The 27,422-nt window shown below is 48.2% G+C and overlaps 1 protein-coding gene across 1 annotated transcript in view; it reads right to left on the reverse strand.

Annotated features, from left to right (window-relative positions):
- Positions 1–27,422, reverse strand: part of EIPR1 (EARP complex and GARP complex interacting protein 1) — a 410,026-nt gene that overhangs the window by 205,500 nt on the left and 177,104 nt on the right. The window contains exon 4 of the mRNA XM_075341075.1: positions 2,315–2,471. Within this exon, the coding sequence (XP_075197190.1) occupies positions 2,315–2,471 (157 nt within the window). The remainder of the gene's footprint in view (positions 1–2,314; positions 2,472–27,422) is intronic.

A 27,422-nucleotide genomic window follows, 5' to 3' on the forward strand; every position in this document is an offset into this window, starting at 1 on the left:
GAGAACAGAAAGTTGGACGCTTCTTTGGTGTTGCATTCAAGTGATTTTTTTTTTTTTTTTAAGGGGGAGGGGAGGCAACAAAATATAGTGATTTGCAGATTGTCTATCACAGTGTTCCCCTACTCCAATTCTCAGGATTCACCAACAGATCATGTTTTCAGGATTTTCTTAGCATTGCATGGGTGCTGGAATCATTACCTGTGCAGGTAATTAAATTATCACTTGAGCAATACTAGAGGTTGTCCACTACTTTGACATTGATGGTCTATCCTTAAGCTGGTGTCACACTAAGCGACAGCGACAACGACGTCGCTGTTACGTCACCATTTTCGGTGACGTAGCAGCGACCTTGTAAGTCGCTGTTATGATCGCTGCTTAGCTGTCAAACACAGCAGCCGAAGCAGCGATCATAACGTCGCTGTGCTACATGTGCAGAGAGCAGGGAGCCGCGCTTAGTGCTGGCTCCTTGCTCTCCTAGGTACAGTACACATCGGGTTAATTAACCCGATGTGTGCTGCAGCTACATGTCAGTGCAGAGAGCAAGGAGTCGCGCGCACTGCTTAGCGCTGGCTCCTTGCTCTCCTTGCTACAGTATACATCGGGTTAATTAACCCGATGTGTGCTGCAGCTACATGTCACAGTGCAGAGAGCAGGGAGCCGCGCACACTGCTTAGCGCTGGCTCCTTGCTCTCCTTGCTACAATATACATCGGGTTAATTACCCGATGCATACTGCAGCCACATGTCACAGTGCAGGAGCCGGCACTGGCAGCAAGAGCGGAGGCTGGTAACCAGCGTAAACATCGGGTAACCAGGGAAAGGTCTTCCCTTGGTTACCCGATGTTTACGCTGGTTACAGCTTACCGCAGCTGCCAGTGCCGGCTCCTGATCGCTTCATTTCGTCGCTCTCTCGCTGTCACACACAGCGATGTGTGTGTCACAGCGGGAGAGTGACGACCAAAAAATGAAGCTGGACATTCAGCAACGACCGGCGACCTCACAGCAGGGGCCAGGTCGTTGCTGGATGTCACACACAGCGACAGCGACGGGACGTCGCTGCAACGTCACAGAAAATGGTGACGTAGCAGCGACGTCGTTGTCGTCGTCGTTATGTGTGACACCAGCTTTAGGGGTACTTTGCACACTACGACATCGCAGGTGCGATGTCTGTGGGGTCAAATCGAAAAAGTGATGCACATCCGGCGTTGCTGTCGACATTGGAGTAAGTGAATCGTTTTTACCACGATTAACGAGCGCAAAAGCATCGAAATCGTATGATTGGTGTAGCGTCAGTCATTTCCATAATTTCGGAAGGACCGATGTTACGATGTTGTGCCTCGTTCTTGCGGCAGCACACATCGCTGTGTCATCACCTTACCTGCGTCCCGGCTGCAATGAGGAAGGAAGGAGGTGGGCGGGGTGTTTACGTCCCGCTCATCTCCGCCCCCCTGCTTCTATTGGCCACCTGCCGTGTGACGTCGCTGTGAGACCGCACGACCCGCCCCCTTAGGAAGGAGGCAGTTCGCCGGCCAGAGCAACGTCGCAGGGCAGGTAAGTGCATGTGAAGCTGCCGTAACGATAATTTTCGCTACGGCAGCTATCACAAGATATCGCAGCTGCGACGGGGGCGGGGACTATCACGCTCGGCATCGCTACCATTGGCTTGCGATGTCGTAGTGTGCAAAGTACCCCTTAGGATAGATCATCAATGTGTGATCGGTCAGGGTCAGACAGCCCGCACCCCTACCAGATCAGCTGTCTTCGGTCCAGGAGGCGGCAGCTGGAAATGTTCAGTTCTGGAGTTGCTCCGTCTTCTGACAGCGGCCGCGGCCGGGTACTGCACATCTGCCTCTTATTGATTAGAATGGGAGGTGGATGTGCAGTACCCAGCAGCGGCCACAATCACAAGACGGAGCAGCTCCGGAACTGAGCATTTCTGGCTGCCTGCTGCCACCGCCGAAAAGAGCAGGGTGTTGGACCCCAGGCGATCAGAAATCGATGACCTATCCTAAGGATAGGCCATCAATGTAAAAGTAGTGGGCAACCCCTTTAAGGAAATCCTGAAAACATGCACTGTTGGTGAATCTTGAGGACTGGAGTTAGGGAACACTGGTCTATCATATTATCTATCAAATGAGCACATTTTTTCCGGAAGCACAGGGACCCAAGTGCAACTCCTGTGAGTGACAACCACTTTGTAAGAAAAGGAAAATGAAGTGTTCTCAGGAATATTGGAGAGACAACCCTTTGAATATTCCACATTACTCTCAGATCATTTCTATAAAACTCTTCAAATGATGCATGCAGAACATTACCAGGCCATACTGCTCTGAGCGTCGTTATCAAGGTGACACAGAAGCTCCAAGGTTTGGGTGTTGTTTGATGAATCATCGGGGACTTCATGACTACCTGCCTGCAGTTCCTTTGGTATCCTCCACACTGCCGCACAAGATGTGACTTTGCTCTCTGAAGCTGAAACATAGAAAAAAAATTGGAAAAAAAATTAAAAAAAATCAGATCAGTAGATGTAGCGCACACTTGGAATGCCTGCACAAAGCACAGGAGCCATGCACAGCTGTTGCCTGAAATATTTAAGGCCTTCTTTTTTTAATAAGCGGCAGAATGCAGAGAGGAGATAGAGGGGAAAAGCCTGGAGTCGCCAATCAGTTCTTTGCAGAACTCGTAATTTGCATATGTTTAACCCAGTTTCTCCATGTTCTGAAACCAGTGTTCATGTCTTGATGAAAATTTAATTCTTCTGGGGGGAATGAAGGGGAACAGAAATACGAACCGCAGTCCTTATTTTTGTTATGCAAATGAAGGCGGATGCTAAATTGGCTCTTGTCAAGCAAATGGTTATAAGAGAATTATAACTCAATTACTACCTGCGTAGTAAGAAAAAAAAGCAATAGAAATAAAAAAAAAAAACCTGCATATACACACAAGAATATATTCTGTAAGACAGATGACGCTGCCCTCAGTGCACACAGCAATAGCAGAAAAGTAATCTATAGGGACGAGTCAGATATGGAAATCGCTAGGCAAAGGTGAGAATAAAAAAAAATGACAACAAATTCTCTATCACCATAGATTAGATACAGCTCTCAGCTATAGATTAGATACACAACACTCAGCTAACAAAAGGTCCATTGATAGTTAGTGAGTTCCAGAATGTTCCGGGGAGGGGAATATTTAATCCCCTCTATTCCAAAGAACAAATATTTTGCAACTTTTTTTCCTTTTACACCTCCTTAGGTACTTTTCTTAAAGGACCATCGTGGTGTTTTCATTTCCATTTCACCTCCTAAGTGTTATCACTGATGTATTCTGTCTGTGGTAGAATACTTACCGGTTGCAGTGTTCTGTTCTCGGCAAAGCTCCAGTCGTCTTCTGCTGGTTGTGACTAGAGTTGAACGATGTTCGATTAGAACGGTTCGCCAATTTCAAATTCGAGTGATTTTGGGCGGTGTTCGAGTCGTTCGACGAACTCGAACGATTTGCTTCAAGTTCGGCAGTTCGAGATACCGTTCGATCAGCAAAAGCGTGGCTTTTCACAGTAAGGCTATGTGCGCACTTTGCGTATCTGCATGCGTCCTGCGTCCCCAGCACAATCCCTCTCTCTTTCCTACTCACTGATCACGGGCGCGGCGCTGCACGGCTGTCACAAAGCTCCAGCGGCTATTCCTCTTTTGAAAATGGCTGCCGCTTCATTATTCAATCTGGTATTCCCTGCTTTCTCCGCCCACCGACGCCCATGATTAGTTGCAGTCAGACCCAAGATAAGTGACAGCTATCTCACTGCAACCAATCACAGCCGCCGGCGGGCGGGTTTATATCGTGCAGTAAAATAAATAAATAAATAAATAAATAAAAAAAAAAACAAAAAACAGCGGTTCCCCCCAATTTTGATACCAGCCAGGATAAAGCCACACGGCTGGAGGCTGGTATTGTCAGGATGGGGAGCGCCACGTTATGGGGAGCCCACCACCCTAACAATATCAGCAGGCAGCCGCCCGGAATTGCCGCATCCATTAGATGTGACTGTCCTGGGACTCTACCCAGCTTATCCCGAATTGCCCTGGTGCGGTGGCAATCGGGGTAATAAGTGGTTAATCATGGCAGGCGTCTCCCCGAGATACCTTCCATGATTAACCTGTAAGTGAAAGTAAATAAAACACACACAACGAAAAATCCTTTATTTGGAATAAAAAGACAAAAAAACACCCTCTTTCACCATTTTATTAAAATCCCCAAATAACCCTCCAGGTCCGATGTAATCCACAGAGGTCCCGCGACGCATCCAGCTCTGCTGCATGAAGCTGACAGGGAGCGCTGTAGAACAGGAGCGCTCTGTGTCAGATCCACGAAGCAACTGAAGTGAGCCGCGCTGTCAGCGGGTACGTCACTGAGGTAATGCCTGCGTGTGTGGCGAGGATGATGAGTGCCATAGTGCCTGCGTGTGTGCGGTGATGAGTGCGGTAATGCCGGTGTTTGCCCTCCCATCCATCCCTCCATCCATTCATCCCTCCCTTCATCATCCCTCCCTCCATCCCTCCCTCGATCCATCCCTCCATCCTTCCCTCCATTCATCCATCCCTCCATCCATTCATCCCTCCCTCCCTCCATCCATCTCTCCATCCCTTCATCCCTCCCTCTCTCCATCCATTCATCCCTCCATCCATCCATCCCTCCCTCCATCCATTCATCCCTCCCTCCATCTCTCCATCCATTCATCCCTCCCACCATCCTTCCCTCCATCCCTCCCTCCATCCCTCCCTCCATCCCTCCCCTCCATCCCTCCCTCCATCTCTCCCTCCATCTCTCCCTCCATTCATCCCTCCCTCCATCCCTCTATCCATCCATCCCTCCATCCATTTCTCTCTCCATCCATCCCTCCATCCATCCCTCTCTCCATCCATCCTTGTAGCTGAATAATCTACTTCTGGATTCTCAAGTGCAATACAGAGGTCAAGATTACCAAATCTTCCTATGCTTTTCATTAGAGGAAGTGGCTCAATGGATAGAGCTACTGCCTAAGGAGAATTAGTTCACGAGCTCGAGTCTCGGCCAAACCGGTAAAGAATTTAATTTATTTTTAATTTTAAATTATAATTATTATTTATTTATAATTATAACTTAACTTAATTATGAACTGAGGGGAGGAGCCGGACATCAGCTGTGAGCAGCAGGACACACCTCTAAAATCGGAGCAGTTCACGGAATGAGGCTGCATTGCTTTCTCCTCTCTCTCTTCTCTCTCTCTTCCTCTCCCTCTCTCTCTCCCTCTCTCTCTTTTCTCTCTCTCTCAGACCTGGCGATGATCAGCTGATGCGGTCACCTGACGGAATCAGCTGACACTATAAGTCAAGCGGTGAGGCTGGCTTTTTACCGCCCGGCCAAACTATCAGCTGCTGCTGTCGGACAGGAGTCTGCACAGAAGTGTGTAGTTTGTTTTTTTGTTTCTTTTTTTTTTTTGCACTGATGCATCAGCTGATTGTATAAAAGCCGTTTATACAATCAGCTGCTGTGTCATATAATTCAGGCCCTTGAACCTGACACATCATCTGATCGCTTTGCCTTCCAGCAAACCGATCAGATGATATTGGATCCGGATCGGACGGCGCGGGACCAATGACCCAGGATTACTGCGGAGGGGGGTTCTTTATTTCAATAAAGATGGAGTCACTAATTGTGTTGTGTTTTATTTCTAATAAAAATATTTTTCTGTGTGTTGTGTTTTTTTTATCTTTACTAGAAATTCATGGTGGCCATGTCTAATATTGGCGTGACACATTGAATTTCGGGCTTAGGGCCAGTTGATAATATACAGCTAGCCCGAACCCCATTATTACCCAGCGAGCCACCCGTCAGCAGGGCAGCTGGAAGAGGTGGATACAGCGCCAGAGGTTGGCGCTTCTATGAAAACACCATTTTCTGGGGCAACTGCGGACTGCAATTCACAGCAGGGGTGCCCAGAAAGCTTGGGCACCCTGCGCCGCGGATTCCAATACCAGCTGCCTTCTTGCACCCAGCTGGACACAAAAATTGGGCGAAGCCCACGTCATTTTTTTTTATTTCATGAAATTCATGACATAATTTAAAAAAAAAAAAAAAAGGGCTTTCCTATATTTCTGGTTCCCAGCTGGGTACAAATAGGCAGCTAGGGGCAGCCCATGGCTGCCTGCTGTACCTGGCTAGCATAAAAAAACATGGCGAAGTCCACGTAATTTTTTTTGGGGGGGGGGAAACTCCTGCATACAGTATGGATGGAGTATGCTGAGCCTTGTAGTTCTGCAGCTGCTGTCTGTTTGTATGGAGGAGAGCAGACAGCAGCTGCAGAACTACAAAGCCCAGCATGCTGCATCCAGGACTGTATGCTGGAGGGAGAGAAAGGAGGAGCAGAACTACAAGGCTCAGCATGCTCCATTCACTAGTGTATGCAGGAGAGCAGACAGCAGCTGCAGAACTACAAGGCTCAGCATACTCCATCCAGGACTGTATACAGGAGTTTTTTTAAATGACGTGGGCTTTGCCATATTTTTGTATGCTGGCCAGGTACAGCAGGCAGGTACGGCTGCCCCCAACCCCCAGCTGCCTATTTGTACCTGGCTGGGAACTAAAAATATAGGGAAGCCCTTTATTTCATGAAATAATTAAAAAAAAAAAAAAAAAAATCGACATGGCCTTCGCCCATTTTTGTGTCCAGTGTTATGATCCGGAACCATGGAAGACCACCACAAATCATTGGCAAAAGGTGACAAGAGCACTGGCAACTAATCTGGCCGCCATCCCCTAACTAACCATCACAACTAGAAGTAGCCGAGGGGTGAACTAACATCCTGTGCACCGCGAACCCACCCGGAGAACTAACTATCCTAAAGGTAGGAAAGATGAATAACTCTCTGCCTCAGAAAATAGACAAGAATAGCAAGCCCCCCACATTCAAAGACTGCGGTGATATAGGAAAAACACAATACACAGGTAGATGACAGGATTAGCAAAAGGTGAGGCCCCCGCTGACTAAAATAGGAAAGGACAGGAAAGGGACTGATGGTGGCCAGAGAAAAACCTGCAAAATACAAACTTCCTGATAGTACAAAAAGGCCCTCAGATCGCTTGATCTGTACTCCGTCCTATACCAGGTGCCCTTGTCATACCAATGAACAGAAAACAAGAATTATAACAAATTCAACAAGCCACAAACACATGGACCTAAAGGAGCTATACTCCAGACAGAACTGCAGGGAGTTCCTCAACAATCCACTGAGGGGGAAAATCCCTGGAAGGAAATAAACTGAAACCAACCACAACAAATGACAAACCCAGATAAGCAAAAGAACCAGCCAATAAATAAAGAGGAAGCACCTTTCTGGAGTACATGTGGTGTAAAGCAGGATTAAGCAGGCTGGAGATACAAAGAACAACTGACATCCGGCAACAGCCTGCAATCAGACCAGGACTTAAATAAGCAGAGAGTTAGCAAAGGAAACACCCACTGCACAACACACCTGGTCCAAGTCCAAACCATTCCTGGCCACCAGAGGGAGCCTCCCAGCAGCCAAAACATAACTAACATTCACAACAGTCCAGCCAGGTACAAGTAGGCAATTGGGGGTAGGAATCCGCAGCACAAGTTGGCCTGAGCTTTCTGGGCCTCTCTGCTGCGAATTGCAGTCCGCAGCCGCCCCAGAATATGGTGCTTTCATAGAAGCATCATCATCTGGCGCTGTATCCAACTCTTGCAGCTGCCCTAGTGATGGTGGCTCGCTGGGTAATAATGGGTTAATACTAGCTTTGTTTTACTAGCTAGTATTAGGGGTACTTTACACGTTGTGACATCGCTAGCATCGGCTAGCACTGTTGAGCGTGATAGTACCCGCCCCCGTCGCACATGCGATATCTGGTGATCGCTGCCGTAGCGAATATTATCGCTACGGCAGCTTCACACGCACATATCTTGTCGGCGACGTCGCGGTGACCGCCGAACAATATCTTCTTCAAGGGGGAGGTGCATTCGGCGTCACCACGACGTCACTAAGCAGCCGGCCAATAGAAGCGGAGGGGCAGAGATGTGCGGGACATAACATCTTGCCCACCTTCTTCCTTCCGCATTGACGGTGGAGGCAGGTAAGGAGATGTTTGTCGTTCCTGCGGTGTCACACACAGCGATGTGTGGTGCTGCAGGAATGACAAACAACATCGCATCTGCAGCTGGAACGACATTAAGGAAATGAACGATGTGACACAGATCAGCGATTTTTGACTGTTTTGCGCTCGTTCATCGTCGCTAGTAGGATTTACACATTGCGATGTTGCTTCCGGCGCCGGATGTGCGTCACAACAACCGTGACCCCGTCGATATATCGGTAGCGATGTCGCAACGTGTAACGTACCCTTTAAGCTAGATATTCTTAATGTCAGGCAAATTTGACCCGGCCATTAAGAATCTCCAATAAAGGGTTAACCCCTTCAGCCCCAAGCCTATTTTGACCCTAAAGACCAGGCCATTTTTTGCAATTTTGACCAGACTTTATGAGGTTATAACTCTGGAACGCTTCAACGGATCCCGGTGATTCTGAGACTGTTTTCTCGTGTCATATTGGGCTTCATGTTAGTGGTAAATTTAGGCCGATATTTTTTGCGTTTCTTTGTGAAAAAACGGAAATTTCGCGAAAATTTTGTAATTTTCAAACTTTTAATTTTTATGCTCTAAAACCAACGAGACATATGACACAAAATAATTAATAAATAACATTTCCCACATGTCTACTTTACATCAGAACAATTTCGGGGAAAAAAAAAAAAATTTAAGGAAGTTAGAGGGGTTCAAAGTTTATGAGCAATTTCTCATTTTTACAACAAAATTTACAAAGCCACATTTTTTAGGGACCACATCACATTTGAAGTGATTTTGAGAGGTCTACATGACACAGAACACCCAAAAGTGACTCCATCCCAAAAACGGCACCCCTCAGGCTACTCAAAACCACATTCAAGAAGGTTATTTACCCTTCAGGTGCTTCACAGTAACTAAAGCAATGTGGAAGGAAAAAATGAACATTTTACTTTTTGCAACAAAAATGTTAATTTAGCCTCAAATATTGCATATTCACAAGGGTAGTAGGATTAAATGAACCCCCAAAATTTGTTGGGCAATTTCTTCTGAGCACGCAGATACCTCATATGTGGCGAAAAAACACTGTTTGGGCGCACGACAGGACTCGGAAGGGAAGGAGCGCCATTTGACTTTTTGAACAGAAAATTTGCTAGAATCGTTAGCCACACCATGTTGCGTTTGGAGAGCCCCTGAGGTGCCGAAACAGAGGAGCTCCCCCATATGTGACCCCATTTTGGAAACTAGACAGCTCATGGAATTTATCTAGATGTTTATTGAGCACTTTGAACCTCTGGGGGCTTCACAAAACGTAATAGAGTTGAGCCGTGAAAATAAAAAAAAAAATTTCTACCACAAAATTGTTACTTCAACCAGGTAGTTTTTTTTTTCACAAGGGTATCAGGAAAAATTGCACCATAAAATGTATTGTGCAATTTCTCCTGAGTACACAGACACCTCATATGTGGTGGAAATCAAATGTTTGGGTGCACAGCAGGGCTCAGAATGCAAGGAGCGTCATTTGACTTTTCAAACGCAAAATTGTCTGGGATAATTAGCGTATTCCATGTTGTGTTTGGAGACTCCCTGAGGTGCCAAAACAGTGGAGCTCCCCCACATGTGACCCCATTTTGGAAACTAAACCCCATGGCATAGAAAAAAAAAATAGGGCGCACACACAAATGTTCTGCAAAAAAGGGGGGGGGGGGGGACTGTCCAAAGTCGAGTACGACTGCAGGACGATTGCTGATCAGGTACCTAATTGTACATGTTTTGTTTTGTTTTTTTTTTATTTGGGGTGCACAAAAAAAAGCAAAAACTAGTGCAACAATTACGTACCTGATCAGCCAATCACGTAGCTGATCAGCACTTGGCGGCAGGCAGGTGGGGGGAGGAGGGGGGGAGAGGGAGTGGGAGATGCGATTGGGGATAGTTAGAAAAGAGCCACGAACAATACTTACAGGATGGATCAGAACAGCGTCAGATTGGGGGGCGGCAGATTGGGCGGCGGCAGATGGGGGGGCAGCGGCATATAAAGGGAGCATCTGTGAATGTGAGACGGCGGCGGCTGGGATAGAGTGGGGGCGGATGGGAGAGGGCGCAGTGGATGCAGGAGCGGCAGAGGATGGGGGGGAAGGGTAGATGGCATGGAAGGGGAGTGGGAGGTGAGATTGGGGATAGTTACCCTACAGGATGGATCTAGGCAGCAGGATCACAGGAGATGAAGGAGGCAGCAGATCGGGGAGGGTGAGAGGTGGGAGAGGGAGCGCAGCGCAGATCACGGGGGAGACAGGTGAGCAGAGCACAGATCACGGGGGTGAGAGGTGAGAGAGCGCAGATCACGGGGGAGACAGGTGAGCAGAGCGCAGATCACGGGGGTGAGAGGTGGAGGGAGAGCGAACAGCAGATCACGGGGGTGACAGGTGAGGGAGCACAGATCACGGGGATGACAGGTGAGGGAGCACAGATCACGGGGGTGACAGGTGAGGGAGCACAGATCACGGGGGTGACAGGTGAGGGAGCACAGATCACAGGGGTGACAGGTGAGGGAGCACAGATCACGGGGGTGACAGGTGAGGGAGCACACATCACGGGGGTGACAGGGGAGGGAGCACACATCACGGGGGTGACAGGTGAGGGAGCGCACATCACGGGGGTGACAGGTGAGGGAGCACACATCACGGGGGTGACAGGTGAGGGAGCACACATCACGGGGGTGACAGGTGAGGGAGCACACATCACGGGGGTGACAGGTGAGGGAGCACAGATCACGGGGGTGACAGGTGAGGGAGCACAGATCACGGGGGTGACAGGGGAGGGAGCACACATCACGGCGGTGACAGGGGAGGGAGCACACATCACGGCGGTGACAGGGGAGGGAGCGCACATCACGGCGGTGACAGGGGAGGGAGCGCACATCATGGCGGTGACAGGGGAGGGAGCGCACATCACGGCGGTGACAGGGGAGGGAGCGCACATCACGGCGGTGACAGGGGAGGGAGCGCACATCACGGCGGTGACAGGGGAGGGAGCGCACATCACGGCGGTGACAGGGGAGGGAGCGCACATCACGGCGGTGACAGGGGAGGGAGCGCACATCACGGCGGTGACAGGGGAGGGAGCGCACATCACGGGGGTGACAGGGGAGGGAGCACACATCATGGCGGTGACAGGTGTGGGAGCACACATCACGGCGGTGACAGGGGAGGGGGCGGGTAGCTGACCACGGGGGTGAGAGGTGGGGGGGGAGCGTGCAGCACATCACGTAGGGGAGGGAGCGAGCAGCACATCACGGAGGGGAGGGGGCGAGCAGCACATCACGGAGGGGAGGGGGAGGGCACCGATCACGAGGGGGAGGGGCCGGGCAGCAGATCGGAGGGAGCGGTGGCACTATGACAGATGGAGGAGGACAGGGATCGTGCAGCACATCACGGAGGTGAGGAGGCGGGCAACGATCACGAGGGGGAGGGGCCGGGCAGCAGATCGGAGGGAGCGGTGGCACTATGACAGATGGAGGAGGACAGGGATCGTGCAGCACATCACATAGGTGAGGGGCCGGGCAACGATCACGAAGGGTGAGGGGCCGGGCAGCAGATTGGGGGGAGCGGTGGCACTGTGGCAGATGGAGGGCGGCGGCGGCAGCGGATCGGGAGGTGTGGGGGTGAGGGTGCGGGCAGGAGATCGGGGAGACAGGTGGCAGATCGCGGAGGGCAGCGGCGGCGGATCGGGACGCTTTTCGCCGGTTTCATACAGTGCAATGGCAGCGCGGCAACTTCCGGGTCCCATGCTCTGGTCTCATAACAGCATGGGACCGGAGCTTGTCGCCCTGCCATTGCACTGTGTACACTCACTGTGCTCAGTGTGCTGGTGTGCTGCAGGGACGACAAGTGAAGCTGTTGGGGGCGGTCACCGGCAACAGGTCCACTGTGATTGGAGGAATCGGTCACAAGGCCGATCTCTCCAATCAGAGCTACTGGAGCTGGGGGAGGATGATCCAGTGAGGTCACCCAGCTCCAGCCAATGGCCAGTGCTACAGCTGCACTGGCCAGGGCTGGATTTCAATGTTTCAGTCATTTTAAATGGCTGGAACATTACAGTGGCTGTGATTGGTTGAGCGGCGTTCGTCAGCCAATCACAGCCTCCGTAGGTCCGGGGAGGAGGCACCACCCCTCCTAAGGTCAGGAACAGGTCCCCTCCTCCCCGAATCTGCGGTTTATGTTAACATATTGCAGTCACCGGAGGCTCCGGTGCCGCGATTCCGCCATGACGGAAAGATCCGTCCTTGGTCGTTAAGGCCCAGGGCACAAGGACGGATCTTTCCGTCCATGGTCGTGAAGGGGTTAAACAAAAAGACACCACACAAAGAAAAAAATACTTTAATAGAAACAAATACACAGACACACTTAGAGACTCCATGTTTATTACTCCCTCTCACCCCTCCACGATCCTGTTCTTCCATCTTCTTTCTCCTTCAATCCATGCAGCTCTGCTACATCAGACAGCACTGCATGGGAGGAAGACGCTGCTGCTCCTGTGCAGTCTAATCACTCAGTGAGTGAGCAGAGGCTGCGGGTTGTAAGCGGTGACGTCACCGCTGCCACCGTTGCTATAGTAACCGGCTGTGGCATCCAGTCCTTGCATGTGGGCTGACTCTGTAAAGAGCGTTGACATGCAGGAACAAGGAGCCAAGCATGTGCCCAAGCATCTTGCCGGTACACGGAGATGCTCAAACGAGCACCGCATACAGGAGAGATGCACTGACAGGACCTAGCATGACGTCTAGCCATGTGACCAGTCTGTAGCCAATGAGATATTACACACGTGACTGGTCACATGCTATGACGACGTCACGGAAGGTCCTATCATCAGTGCTGGTTACCGGGAGGGCGCAGCGATGATCGGAAGGAAAAGCGACGGGAGACAGAGTGCAGGACGCGCCGCAGGGACCTATAAGTGTCATGGCAATGTTTATTAACTGTATGTGTACATGTATAATGTGTTTGTATGTGTTTGCCTTCCATTGTTTTCAATGGGGTTCGAAGGTGTTCGTCGAACATTCGCCGAACTAAGCTGCCGTTCGATGAACTGAACCGAACTCGAACACTAGGGGGGTGGCTCAAGTCTAGTTGTGACATGCGGGATCTCTCTGCTGTGATAGGGGCGTATCTGACTGGTTGTAGTCAGATACGCCCCTATGCTAAGTGACAGCTGACTGCAACCAATCACTGCCGCCGGTGTAAGAATCTATATCGTACAGTAAAATAAAAAGTTTAAAAAAAAACGGCGTGCGGTCTCCCTCAATTTTGATACCCAGCCAAGATAAAGCCTCATAGCTGGGGGCTGGAATTCTCAGACTGTGGAAACCCATGTTATTGGGAGCCCCCAGCCTAAAAAAAAATCAGCTATCAGCCACCCAAAATTGCCGCATCCACTAGATGGGACAGTCCCAGGAATTTACCCGGCTCATCCCTATTGCCCTGGTGCGGTGGCAATCGGGGTAATAAGGAGTTAATGGCAGCCCATAGCTGTCACTAAGTCCTAGCTTAGTGATGGCAGGCATCTATGAGACATCACTAATCTGTGAGAGTAAATAAACCTGAACACCAAAATATCCTGTATTTGACATAAGACAAAAAAAATCAACACTTTATTAATCTCCAAACACCCCTCCAGGTCCAACGTAATCCACACGAGGTCCCACGATGCTTCCAGCACTGCTACATCTGAAGCTCACAGCGAGCGCTGTAGAACAAGACTGCCTGCTGTGAGCTCCACACAGCAACTGAAGTGAGTCGAGCTATCAGCAGTAACATCACTCAGATTAGCCGCTGCCACAACTGGAGTCCTCCACTCGTGACAGCAAATCACCCGAGTGACTGAAGTGAGCAGCGCGATCAGCGGTGCCATTACGCAGCTGATTTCCGGTCACAGCTGGAGTCCTTCCCCTCTGTCTGCAAATCAGACCAAAACACAGAGACAGAGCTGCGTGCTGAGAATGAACGCAGGTAAACCATTGACGTCACAACTGTGGGTCCCGCACTATTGCCTGAGTTCATTCTTATCGTGCAGCTTTGTCTGCTGTCAGCGGGCAGTCATGCTCAATGGTGCTCGCTGTGACAGGACAGGGATGTAGCAGAGCTGAATCGCCGTGGAACGTTATGTGGATTACTTTGGACCTGCAGGGTGTGTTGGGGTTAATAAAATGGTGAAGGAGGGTGTTTATTTGTATTTTATTTGAAATAAAGGATTTTGGGGGTGTATGTGTTTATTTACTTTCACTTACAGGTTAGTGTTGGGGGCGGGGTCTCAGACGACTGCTATCACCTAATCTAGGACTTAGTGGCTACTGTGGGTTGACATTACCTCTTTACTACCCAGATTGCCACTGCACCAGGGCAACGGGGGGAGAGCCGGGCCCAGCGCCAGAATTTGCGCATCTTATGGATGCGCCACTTCTGGGGCGGCTGTGGGCTTCTATTGTTAGGCTGGAAAAGGCCAAATAAGGATGGGCCTTTCCACCCTAAGAATATTAGCCCTCAGTTGTCTGCTGCACCTTTGCTGATTTTAGAAAAATGGGGTGACCCCACATCATTTTTTTTTTTTTTTTTAAAGAAACCAAATAATTAGAAAAAGAAAAAAAAAATGTGGGATCCCCTCTATTTTTCATAACAAGCCAAGGTACAGTAGACTGCTGAGGGTTGCAGCCTGCAGCTGCTGCTGTTCCTGTGCTGGATATGAAAAATGAGGGGGAACCTACGTCTTTTTTTTTACCAAAAATAAATTAAAAAACAGCTGTCCAAGCTAGTTATCCCTCTATTGAGCTATTCTGTTATTTCTTTCTATATATTCTACCTGTTCTTTCTTATTATTTATTCTATATGTTCTATTATCTATATTTTTTTTATCTATATATTCTAGCTATCAATTATCCCATCGTATCATATTTTATTTCTCCTTTAAAAAACGCACTGACAAAAATGCATCGAAAACGCATGAGCTTTACCGCTTTTTTTTTTTCAAACGCAGTGTTTACAGTTGTCAAGTCTGCCAGAGGGTGCATTTTTTTTTGTCAAATCAAGAATGCAGCGTGCAGATATACCCTTATAGTATTTGGAGAGCTATGAGTGAGCCTTTATACTTTATGGATAGCCATTATAATGTATACAAGCAATTATGTAGAGTGAAGATGTTTGTGCTGAGGGAAAGATGTATATCAGAGCATGGAGAAGCTACGTGCTGAGGAAAAAATGGATATCAGAGCATAGGAAAGCTGGGTGCTGAGGAAAAGAGCCAAGTGTCAGCGTCATTGTCCCATACCCAGAGTGTCAGCGTCATTATCTCAAACTCAGAGTGTCAACGTCATTTTCCTGTACCCAGAGTGTCGATGTATGGTGGGGAGTGGGGAGGTCCCAGGTCAAAACTTTGTACCGGGGCCCATCTAACTCTAGTTATGCCACTGGGTGCTATCATGCTAATTCTAAACATACCTTTAGTGCTGAGGTCGCATGTATACTTTCTGAAATACAGGTAAGTAAAGTTTGTGAAATGCACTGTTATTTGATGAAAGGGGCAACAGAATATCTAATAGGTGGGTTGGGTTTTGCTAGTTATTCCCACCCCTGTCTTCCTCTCCTATCTCAGTTATTACAGAGGGAAGAAGGACAGGGGGAGGGAGGACAGGCAGGCAAAGAGGGGTGGGAATAATTAGCAAAACCCAACCCACCTATTAGATATTCTGTTGCCCCTATCATCAAATAACAGTGAAGTTCACAAACGTTACTTGTCTGTATTTTTGAAACTATATATCTGATCTCACAACTAAAGGTATGTATAGAATCAGCATGATAGCACCAGTATAGCACTGGCTTTAGTTTATGTAGGAAAATCCTCGTGGTTGCTCCTCTTTAAAGGGGTTTTCTGGTTTTAGAAAACACTTTTTTTCCGGAGTGCTGGTTTAGAAAAAATAGACTTCATTACTCCCCCTCCTCTGGTCCAGAGCTGAATCTCCAGCACTGCTCCTGGTGTCTGATATTGCTTGTAGCGCTGACATTGTGTCGACAGCGCAGCAGCCAATAATTGAGCACACCGGGTCTGCCTGGGTTGGTCGCACAAGCCACTGAGCTCACTTAGTCAGTCCCGCCGTGGCACCAGTAGGAATGGGTGATTGTGCAAACCCCATTCTGGTGGTGGAACCAGGATCTATGATCGAACAGTCCTACATTCTACCCACTTTCACCAAAATTCCAAGGTCTTTACGAGGCACCGAAATTCCAGTCTTTACGAGGCCTATCAATATGTGACTTTCCTTCTTGATTTTTAGTCAAGTCTAGCAAGTTTTCCATCCGCTTGTGTGGTGTGCAGCACACCAAGCACCATCAATGGCCGGCGTTGAACGCTCCAGTCACGTACACTATAATGATGCTGAAAATTATAATTATGAAAAATGCTTATTGCTGGCTCCTGCCATAAATTAGGAATAGGAAGTGGAAGATTTGGACAAACATACAGTGGTTGCTCCCCCCCACCTCCCCCCTTTTATTTCTTTCGCTCCGGCAGAAAGGATTAAAGGGTTTTGTGTTGAATATTCTACATGAAGAATATGCTGGATAACCGGCCTGGATTCTGATTATAGCTGTGCGGGGACTCGTTAGCTGGCATTACCACTCACAGCTGTTCAATCATCCGCCTTTTGTTCCTTACAGCCCCTCACGCTGGGTAACCCTATGACTGCCAGACGCCGCTCCGCTCAGCGCATTTGTGGTCTGGAGCTCTTGCAGAGCTGGCGGGGTGGAGGAATGCAAGAGCTAAGCAATTTTCTGTCAATGCCGTCTAATCTTATCCACATTACAGCAGTGAGGGGTGGATAGCAAAGCGGCACTCCAGTCTATACAAAGAGCAGGTACAACATACTACACATTTCTTTTTTTTTTCAGTGCAGTGTCTAGACTGGTACTGTAGAAAAAAAACACACAGAATATCTGATAATGTTTGACAGGTAAGGATTTCCATAATGCTCCCAGACCTATTCATGAAGTCAATTTCCTCAACCTGATGTAGATTATTTTGGATGGTGAGGATTTAATCTACTTGATGGAATTTTAAAATAGCAGATACACAGGGGCGGACAAATCATTGGTGCAACCACAGGGGTCGAAACAGCCAAGAGGGCCCTCTTCCATCGCCAAAGCAGCACCAAAAGAGGTTCATTACGTAGGACCATTGGACTCCAAAGGGCCCCCATACTGTTCTTGCAGAGGGGCAATCTTCTGTCTCTGTCTGGACATGCAGCCATTCAAGGGTTAAGGATCCACCCCCGTCGTTTGTGCATCACGGGCAAATCGCTGCCCGTGGCGCACAATATCGCTAGGCCCCATCACACGGACTTACCTTCCCTGCGACGTCGCTGTGGCCGGCGAACCACCTGTTTTCGAAGGGGGCGGTTTGTGCAGCGTCAAAGTGACGTCATACGGCAGGCGTCCAATAGAAGCGGAGGGGCGGAGATGAGCGGCCGTAACATCCCGCCCACATCCTTCCTTCCTTGTTGCCGGCGGCCGCAGGTACGATGTAGTTCTTCGTTCCTGCGGTGTCACACACAGCGATGTGTGGTGCTGCAGGAACGACGAACAACCTGCGTGCAAAAGCAGCAACGATAATCTGGATTAGAACGACTGGACAACGATAAGATGAGTATTTTTGATAGTTAGCGGTCGTCTGTACGTTTCACACACAACGAGGCTGGATGGGCGTCACGAATTCTGTGACCCCAACGACATCTTGTTAGTGATGTCGTTGCGTGTAAAGCGGCCTTTAGGTAAAACTATGTGATCCGGTTAGTACCTTTTAAATGCTCTAAGGGTCCCGTTACACGTAGCGACGATCCAGCGATCCCGACAACGATACGACCTGGTCAGGATTGCTGGTACGTCACTACTTGGTCGCTAGTGAGTTGGAAAACAGGCAGATATAATTAATGACGCAGCAACGATACGGCGATCCATATAACGACCTCGGCGGTCGTTGGGACCCTGTCACACAGCAGCTATTCTGACGACTCAGACCTCGATACAGGTGTAGTGTTTCCAGGCATGCCCACGAGGTTGCTCGTTGTTCTTATGGTGTCAAACAGAGCGATGCATGCTGCCCAGCGGGACACCAACAATCAAAAAATGAACCAGGGGGCCGGTCGCTGCCATGTGTCGTGTGTGGCGAGATTGCTGTTGCATCACGAAACCTGTGACGTTTCAGCGATCTCGCTAATGACATTGCTATGTGTAACGGGGCCTTAAGTCAAAATGTTCTCTGTATTGTAATTGATGACTGTATGCAGAACATATCCAAGGTAAGAAGAGTGGGGCCTGGGATGGATGCTATACATTGGTGTCTGTCCACTATAGGGACACACTCTGAAGACAAGAAAAAAAGAAACAAAAAACAAAAACACTTAATATACCTTTTTGGCGTCGTCTAGTATGGCAAGAGCAATGTCATGCTAGGTATGGGGAAGTACCAAGCGAGCGGTGAAAGGTAAGTGAAGGGGACCGTTGAGTCTAGGGAAGAAGGAGATGTTGACCTCGGACCAAACCTACAGCTGGTCCCTGGGGTCCCACACCACCCTAGATAGGTTACGCTCTTATGTGCCGAGCCAGCTATCTGACCCTAGGTACCCCTAGTACTGGACCCTAAATAGGGAACGGGTGGTATAATCTCTTCGTCAACCTCACTAATCAACGCTAAAGGAAGACACAAGGGGGACACACAGGGGAAAAAGCATGAACTACTTATCCACAGATGACACAGGCAGGAGTTCAGCAGGATTCAGCATCGATACTACACATTGAGAGCAAGTCGCCTGCTTGCAACCAGAGGTAGAATGAACTGAATAATATCACCAGCACAAGTCCAGAGAAGAAGGGAGTATTTAAGCACCAAGAGAATACTGATGATCAGCAGCTGGGTGGAGGGCAAGCTCCTGCTGGGTCCAATAGGGGCAGAGATGAAAATCTAGCAGGAAAGCTACCTACTACAATGAATACTGACAGCAGGAATAATGGAAAGTCAGGATGAAGTTTGTGAAGTACTGTGACTTTCCATAGCCAGAAACCACATGACTGTCTGTCACCCGTGACACACCCATGACAAGCAGCCCGCTGAATCTTCCCATACAGATGAATAAATAATAAGCGGAGCACACAATATAATGTCTATCGTGCAGTGTGTCCTTTACCTTCTTGTGCCACGTGATGGCTAATGTACACATACACCACTGTATCGTATCTCTGAATGTTATAACAAAATTTTGCTACTCCTGTTAGCCACACTACACCGTAAGGGTTTCGCTCACACTAGCGTATAAATCGGAGGAGTGCAATGCGAAAAAAAGAGTCAGTGCAGATCTGTGATTTTTTTTCTCAGCTGTGTTCAGCTAGAGCAGGGTTCCCCAACTCCAGTCCTTAAGGCCCACCAACAGTGCATGTTTTCAGGATTTCCTTAGCATTGCACTGCTGTTGGAACCAGCACCTGGGCAGGTAATTACATTAACACCTGTGCAATACTAAGGAAATCCCAAAAACCTGCACTGTTGGTGGGCCTTGAGGACTGGAGTTGGGGACCTCTGAGCTAGAGGACAAAACGGCAGCATGATGTGAGTGCTGCGTAAACAGGACAAGACTCAGTTATTCAAGTCTTTGAGTGCAAGGAAAAAACTGGGATGCCATATGGACCATGCTATTGGTATCCTTTTCCTATGGATACATTACCTTTCTGTAGCACAGAACATTATACCATATTTTTATGATTATAAAATGAACTTTTCCTCCCAAAAATTTGGGAGGAAAATGGGTTTGTCTTAAATGCTGAATATAGCTTACTGGTGGGTGCTGGAGAGGGGTCACAGGAGGCAGGGGCAATGCTGTGCACTGGACTGCACTGCGAGCTGTGCTATGCACTGGGCTGTACTGCAGGCGGTGCACTGTGGGCTCTGCTATGGTGCGCTGTAGGCTCTGCTGCGCTGTGGGCTCTGATGTGCTGCGAGCAGTGGGGCAGGGGCCGCCATCCTGAATGTCGGTGGTGCGGACTTCAAATAACGGTGCCACCTCAGGCCCACTGATATCCCAGCAGCAGACTTAAGGTAAAAGGCACCCGGAAATGGTGCGTACGCAGATGAGGTCTAGGCTTGTGATTGAGATATCTACTCTAGCTGCGCCATTTCTTTAAAGCCCGCAACGCTGACACTCAGGATAGCAGCCCCTGCCTCACGGCCTAAAACAAAGCAGAGCCCCGGGGCAGCGCAGCAAAGCCTCTTAGCGCCGACGTCTGAACCGAGCATCTGGGACACCCGATGCACTGAAGGCAGCATTGCCCTACTCCAGCACCACCCCTGCCTCCTCTGATCCCGCTTCACCACCACTGCCACCTCCCTCCGGTAAGACACCACCGTATTATAAGTCGAACCCCATATTTTTTTTCCTCTAAATTTGGGGTGCGTCTTATAAAACAAAAAATACGGTAAATGGTCCTGTAAATGATTATTAATAATAATAATAATTATTATTTTTATAGCGCCAACATATTCCGCAGCACTTTACAATCAGGTGGGGCTTGTACAGACAAAAACAAAATAGCACATAGTTCAGCAGCTACAGTAGGAATGAGGGTCCTACTCGAAAGATTACAATCTGTACGGAAATAGGGGGACACAAAAGGTAAAGTGTTCTTCTAGTATCTGGTCCGGCCGTCCTTATGATACATTATTGATTTCATACAAAGTTGAATGATCGGGTCACAAGACAGTAAAGTTTTAGGTGCACTTACATGCTATTGGTTGTATGGAGGATGTGAGGTAGAAATAGGAGGGAGAAGGTTAGGAATAGCATTTAAAAGATGGGACAGGCGAGAGTTAGGTAAGTAAGTTTTGATGATAAGCTTGTCTGAAGAGATGTGTTTTTAATGCACACTTAAAAACTTGGGGATTGGATATTAGTCGCATTCTTTGGGGTAGTGCTGTGGAGAGCTTTGTAGGTGAGAGATAGGAGTTTGTATTGTATTCTGTAGCTGATAGGTAACCATTGTAGTGACTGGCTCTAGGTGGAGGCATCGGTGAAGCGGCTGGACAGGAATATGACCCTGGCTGCTGCATTCAAAATGGATTAGAGAGGAGAAAGTTTGATCAGAGGGAGACCAATGAGTAAAAAGTTGCAATAGTCCAGACAAGAATGAATAAGTGTGACAGTAAGGGTTTTTGCAGTTTCGAAGGTGAGATTCGGTCGGATTCTGAAGATGTTTTAAGATGTAGGTGACATGTGTGAGTGAGTGTTTGTATATGCGGAATGAAGGAAAGTTCTGAGTCAAATATAACCCCAAGACAGCGAGCATGCCGTTTGGGAGTAAAGCTGGTGTCACACTAAGCGACAGCGACATCGCTGTTACGTCACCATTTTCGGTGACGTAACAGCGACCTTGTAAGTCGCTGTTATGATCGCTGCTTAGCTGTCAAACACAGCAGAAGCAGCGATCATAACGTCGCTGTGCTACATGTGCAGAGAGCAGGGAGCCGCGCTTAGCGCTGGCTCCTTGCTCTCCTAGGTACAGTACACATCGGGTTAATTAACCCGATGTGTGCTGCAGCTACATGTCACAGTGCAGAGAGCAGGGAGCCGCGCACACTGCTTAGCGCTGGCTTCCTGCTCTCCTTGCTACAGTATACATCGGGTTAATTACCCGATGCATACTGCAGCCACATGTCACAGTGCAGGAGCCGGCGCTGGCAGCAAGAGCGGAGGCTGGTAACGAAGGTAAATATCGGGTAACCAGGGAAAGGTCTTCCCTTGGTTACCCGAAGTTTACGCTGGTTACAGCTTACCGCAGCTGCCAGACGCCGGCTCCTGCTCCCTCTGCTCGCTTCATTTCGTCGCTCTCTCGCTGTCACACACAGCGATGTGTGTGTCACAGCGGGAGAGTGACGACCAAAAAATGAAGCTGGACATTCAGCAACGACCTGCGACCTCACAGCAGGGGCCAGGTTGTTGCTGGATGTCACACACAGCGACAGCGACGGGACGTCGCTGCAACGTCACAGAAAATGGTGACGTAGCAGCGACGTCGTTGTCGTTGTCGCTGTGTGTGACACCAGCTTAATGATTAAATCATCGTAGTTAATTGAGATGTCGGGTGTAGGTTGGTTAGTAGAGGGAGGATACACAAGAAACTCAGTTTTGGAGAGATTCAGTTCCAGATAGAGGGAGGACATGCTTTGAGAGACAGCAGACAGACAGTCGTTGGTATTTCGTAATAAAGCAGGGGAGATGTTTGGAGATGATGTGTATAATTAGGTGTCATCAGCATAGAGATGATACTGGAAACCAAGTATGCTGATGGTTTGTCCAATAGGGGCGGTGTATAGAGAGAAGAAACGGGGACCCAAGACTGTGCCTTGAGGAACCCCAAAGGTGAGAGGAAGAGGAGCGGAGTAAGAGCAGGCAAAGGAAACAGTGAAGGAGCGTTTGGAGAGATAGGAGGAGAACCAGACAAGAGCAATGTCCTTGAGGCCAATAGAACGGAGCATGGTGAGAAGGAGTTGCTGATACACAGTGTCAAAAGCAGCTGAGAGATCTAATAGAAACAATTGGGAATAGTGGCTATTTGATTTTGCTGTTAATAGATTATTGGAGACTTTGGTGAGGGCTGTTTCGGTGGAGTGTAAAGACCGGAAACCAGATTGAAAGGGATCGAGAAGAGAGTTTTCAGATAGATAGCGGATTAGCCGAGTGTGGACCAAGCGTTCCAGGAGCTTAGAGATAAAGGGAAGGTTAGAGACTGGTCTGTAGTTAGCAGCACAGTTCTGGTCGAGGGAGGGTTTGTTTAAGTAGAGGGGTTATGATGGCATGTTTAAATAATGAAGGAAAGGTACCTTATGTAAGAGAGGTTAAACATTTTGGTTAGATGGGTAGTGATAGCTGGGGAGAGAGCCTGAGGGAGATGTGAGGGAAGAGGGTCACTGGTGCAGGTTGTCGGGCGAGAAGAAGTGAGGAGGTGGGTCACTTCTATTATTGAATGTTCTCAGTGAGAGGAACAAAACTGAGAACATTCAATCATTTTTCAACTGGCTAACATGGTACCAAAACCTTTTCACTTGTAACTTCTTCTTCTGTGACAGGCTCACATATTGAGAGTGAGCTTGAGGTGTGGGAGAGAAGGGGATCCAGGCTCTGAGGGGACTTTTCAAAAATGGCCTGACGAATGTCGTTGATCTTTTGTAAGAAAAAAGTGGCCAGATCAGCAGAGCTTAGGTTGGTGACCGAGGTCTGTGCTTTAGGGCTCAGGAGGTAGTGGAAGGTTTCAAAGCGTCGTTTAGGATTGTTGGCTAGTGATGTAATGAAGGTGGTATGGTATACTTGTTTAGCCAGATGGAGAGCAGAGTTATAGGTTTTGAGCATGAACCTATAATGGATGAAGTCTTCTGCTGAAAGTGATTTTCTCCACAGACGCTCTGCACACCTTGAACAGCCCTGGAGGAAACGTGTTTGAAGAGTGTGCCAGGGCTGCCGCTGCCTGTGTGTTTTTTCTGCATGTAGCTGGTGCAGGTTCATCCAGGGCACTTTGCAATATCTTATTATAATGTGACACTGCAGAGTCTGCACAGGAGAGGGAGGAGATAGGAGCCAAGGATGACTGCAAATTGTTCATAAGCAGCTGGGTATTGATGGCACTTTGATTTCTGTTTGGGCGGTAAGTGGGGGCGTCCTGGGTGTGAAGACAGTTTGACAGAAAAGGAAAGAAGGTTGTGGTCAGAGAGTGGGTGAGGGGAATTAGTAAAGCCACGCAGAGTGCAGAGGCGGGAGAAGACTAGGTCCAGCATATTCCCATCCTCATGTGTAGGAGACTTCATGAGCTGAATGAGGCCGAAGGAGGAAGTTAGAAAAAGAAAATGGGTGGCAGATGGGGAGAGCGGGCCATTAATAGGGATGTTAAAGTCCCCCATGATGAGAGTGGGAATGTCACAGGATAGAACGTGTGGAAGACAAATGGCATAGTGATCGAGGAACTGACTAGAGGAGCCTGGAGGGCGATACACAACGCACAGGGAGAATGGTTTGAAGAGTCTAATGGTATGGACTTCAAAAGAAGGAAACATGAGTGAGGGTACTGAGGGGATGACCTGGAAGGAACACTGGGATGAAAAGAACAGACCAACACCTCCTCCTGATCTGTTCTCAGGTCTTGGGGTATGTGAGAATTGTAGACCATATGAGAGAGCAGCAGCAGCAGCAGTGGTATCAGAATGCTGGATCCAGGTTTCTGTAAAAGCAAGAAGGTGAAGGGAATTGGAGAGAAAGAAGTCTTGAATGTAAGGGAGTTTGTTGATTGGTAAATTATAGGTGCAAAGAAAAAAAACCCACATTGCATATGGTTGGCGAGAAAAATATAGCATACTCGAATTGCACTCACATTACATATGAAATACCATTTGGATTTCAGTCGTCAAACTCTACTACATGAGAGTGGGACCCATTTTTACACGCCAGTGTGAGCGAACCCTAAATGTGATGCAGGTGACTTAGAACTCTTTCAGACATCTGTTTTTCCCGTATGTTTCCATGGATAGAAAGCATACTGACTAAGCTATAGGGCTGATGTTTTTTTTGTGGACCAAGAGTACGCAAAAGAAGAAAAATTGGTAACAGTTAACGCCCAGGCCAGATTGTGGTGCTTAAATGCTGTGGTCAGTAACGGACAGCAGCATTTAATGAGTGAAATGCAGCTAAATGCGCTGTTAGAAGCAGAGGCCGGCTGTGTAACCCTATATCGAGCAGGTTCAACGCCCGTAGTTGGTCCACAATCCCTGTCTCGCTCTAGGACCTATATAACCATCATGAATTGTTAAAGGGGGAATTTTTAAGGATCAGTATTTTACACACCATTCTTAATGAATACCCTCCTGGAGTAAGATGAGACTAAATACAGCCAATACACCCTGGAAAAAAAAACATAGAAGGTGGCCCTAGAAAACCTCTTACCATTATTAAGGAGTGAGACTCCAAGAAAGGAAAAAAGTGTTATGCACTATGTGCAAGAGCTGCCAAACATCAGAAGGAGGCACTCCAATACATGCTGGAAGACAAGTAGAGCAGAGCCTCTGAACATATATATATTTTTTTTTATTACATTTGGAAAAAGTGGGACTTATGTGGCTAACAAGGAGTCCTGGATTCAAGGTCACTGAGGCTATAACTGACAAAGCAAGGACCTTCCGGCATCCAAGTCCAATTTCACTTCAGCTAAGATGGGCGGCAGTTCCTCCTGTGCTTGCTCAGGGCATTAGGCTGCTTCAAGGCTTCAAACCGATTGAGGTAAGAATTTGAAAACATTTTGTTTATCTCCTTAAAGATCTTTGCCAATCAGAATTCCTCAACCATGTGCGGGAATCTTCTCCAATCCATCCTGGGGAAAGAACTCCATTTATTGACAAAAGAGGTGCATTTGGGCCTTTCTCCCATTCGATGAATGCAGCTTTATTTTTCTTGTCCACAGAGTTGAGCCGAATTGGAGGATCGCAGGCCGCATTCATTGCTCCCTCCCTGCTGAAGTTGATTCCGTGTGTTCTTAGTGCCGCCAGGGGCATAATAACTGATAGGAGCATTCGCCTGTCAACTGAAAATACTGATAGGTTGACTGTTCTCAAAATGAACAAGGTCTGGAATGGCAAAGACTTCTCAACCCCTCTGGATGACAGCAGCAGGACATTAAGCCAAATCAAATGTTCCTTTTTTTCCTGGTGTATTCCTATGCACCACTTCAGACCCAAAAACCGGTAAACAGTTCATGGTTTCTTCTTTTTGTTCTCCTACTCCTCTACCATATCAACAGCGTCATCATGCGGACCTATCTCTAAGGTTTTTTTAGATGGCCATCAAGAGGCCCTCACTCATAATTATTAGAGGGCCATCAGTCATAATTTTTAGAGAGCCATCAGAAGGCCCTCGCTCATCACTTTTAGAGAAGTACTCAGGCGGCCCTTACTGATGATTATTAGAGGGCCAACCTGTTGTACTCAATCCCCAGCCACCACTATTTTTCACTATGTGCCATACCCACCTTACACCAGCACATGTCCCATAACATCACCTGTACCCTGACCAATACAGTTACTGGGAAGGTCCACCTAACAACCGACACGTTCCAACAAGTTCCAACCAACAAGTGCTTGTAGCTAGGGACATTACATTTTCCTGACAGCACACTGAGTAAACCTTGTGCCCGCCAGAACCGAGTCACACCCTGGGACGGCACACGTGGTACTGACGCAGAGAATTGCGAGCCCTAGTACCATCAGGGTTTCCTCCACCTCCAACACCAGTTTCTGCACCTCCTCCTCCATCTCCGAATTGTCATCTCCGAGCATGTCAGCCATATCAGTCGCAAGCTGGAAGCACTGGAGCACTGCCACTGTGATTCTGCAACAGGCTGTTTCAACTAATTTGTTTAGATGACAAATAGCACACCACTGCAGTTGTTAAAAGGTATAAAAGATCAGACAGATCTGTTGGTCTTGTCACTGAACCTACAACCAAGCATAGTCCTGTGTGATTATAGCCGTAACCTGGAGGCTAGGTTGCATCAGCAAAAACTGTAAGACAATAAACCCTGCCTATATGCCTCTATTGCTAAACTATCCCTTACCCAGCAAGTCTTCCTATACTAAATGCAGCTAAAGGCCCTGTCACACACAGAGATAAATCTGCCGCAGATCTGTGGTTGCAGTGAAATTGTGGACAGCTTGTGGAAGAATATGTCCATGATTTCACTGCAACCCCAGATCTGCCAAAGATTTATCTCTGTGTGTGACAGGGCATTTAGAGCGGTATTAATAGGGAACAGAATAGATGTAACCCTGATAAGGACTTTTGGTTTTAGGTTGCAGCAGCAAGGATTGTGAGGCGTATAGGCAGAATTTCATTGACTTAAATGCAAAACTATATCTTCTACAGCACCTATCCTGACACAAAATGCAGCCAAGAGCAGTATTAATAGGGAATAGAACAGATGTAATCCTAAAAGGAACTTATGGTTTTAAATTGCAGTAGCAAGGACTGTAAAGGCCGCTTTACACGCTGCGACATCGCTAAAGTGATGTCGTTGGGGTCTCGGAATTCGTGACGCACATCAGGCTGCGTTAGCGATGTCGTTGCGTGTGACACCTACGTGGGATCGAAAATCGTCGCAGACACGTGTAAAAATGCTAATTGTTGACATGTTCCCCTATTCCCAATTATCGTTGCTGCTGCATCGTACCGATGTTGTTCGTCGTTCCTGCA

This window comes from Anomaloglossus baeobatrachus, chromosome 3 (genome assembly GCF_048569485.1).
Source record: "Anomaloglossus baeobatrachus isolate aAnoBae1 chromosome 3, aAnoBae1.hap1, whole genome shotgun sequence".
Taxonomy (NCBI): Eukaryota; Metazoa; Chordata; class Amphibia; order Anura; family Aromobatidae; genus Anomaloglossus; species Anomaloglossus baeobatrachus.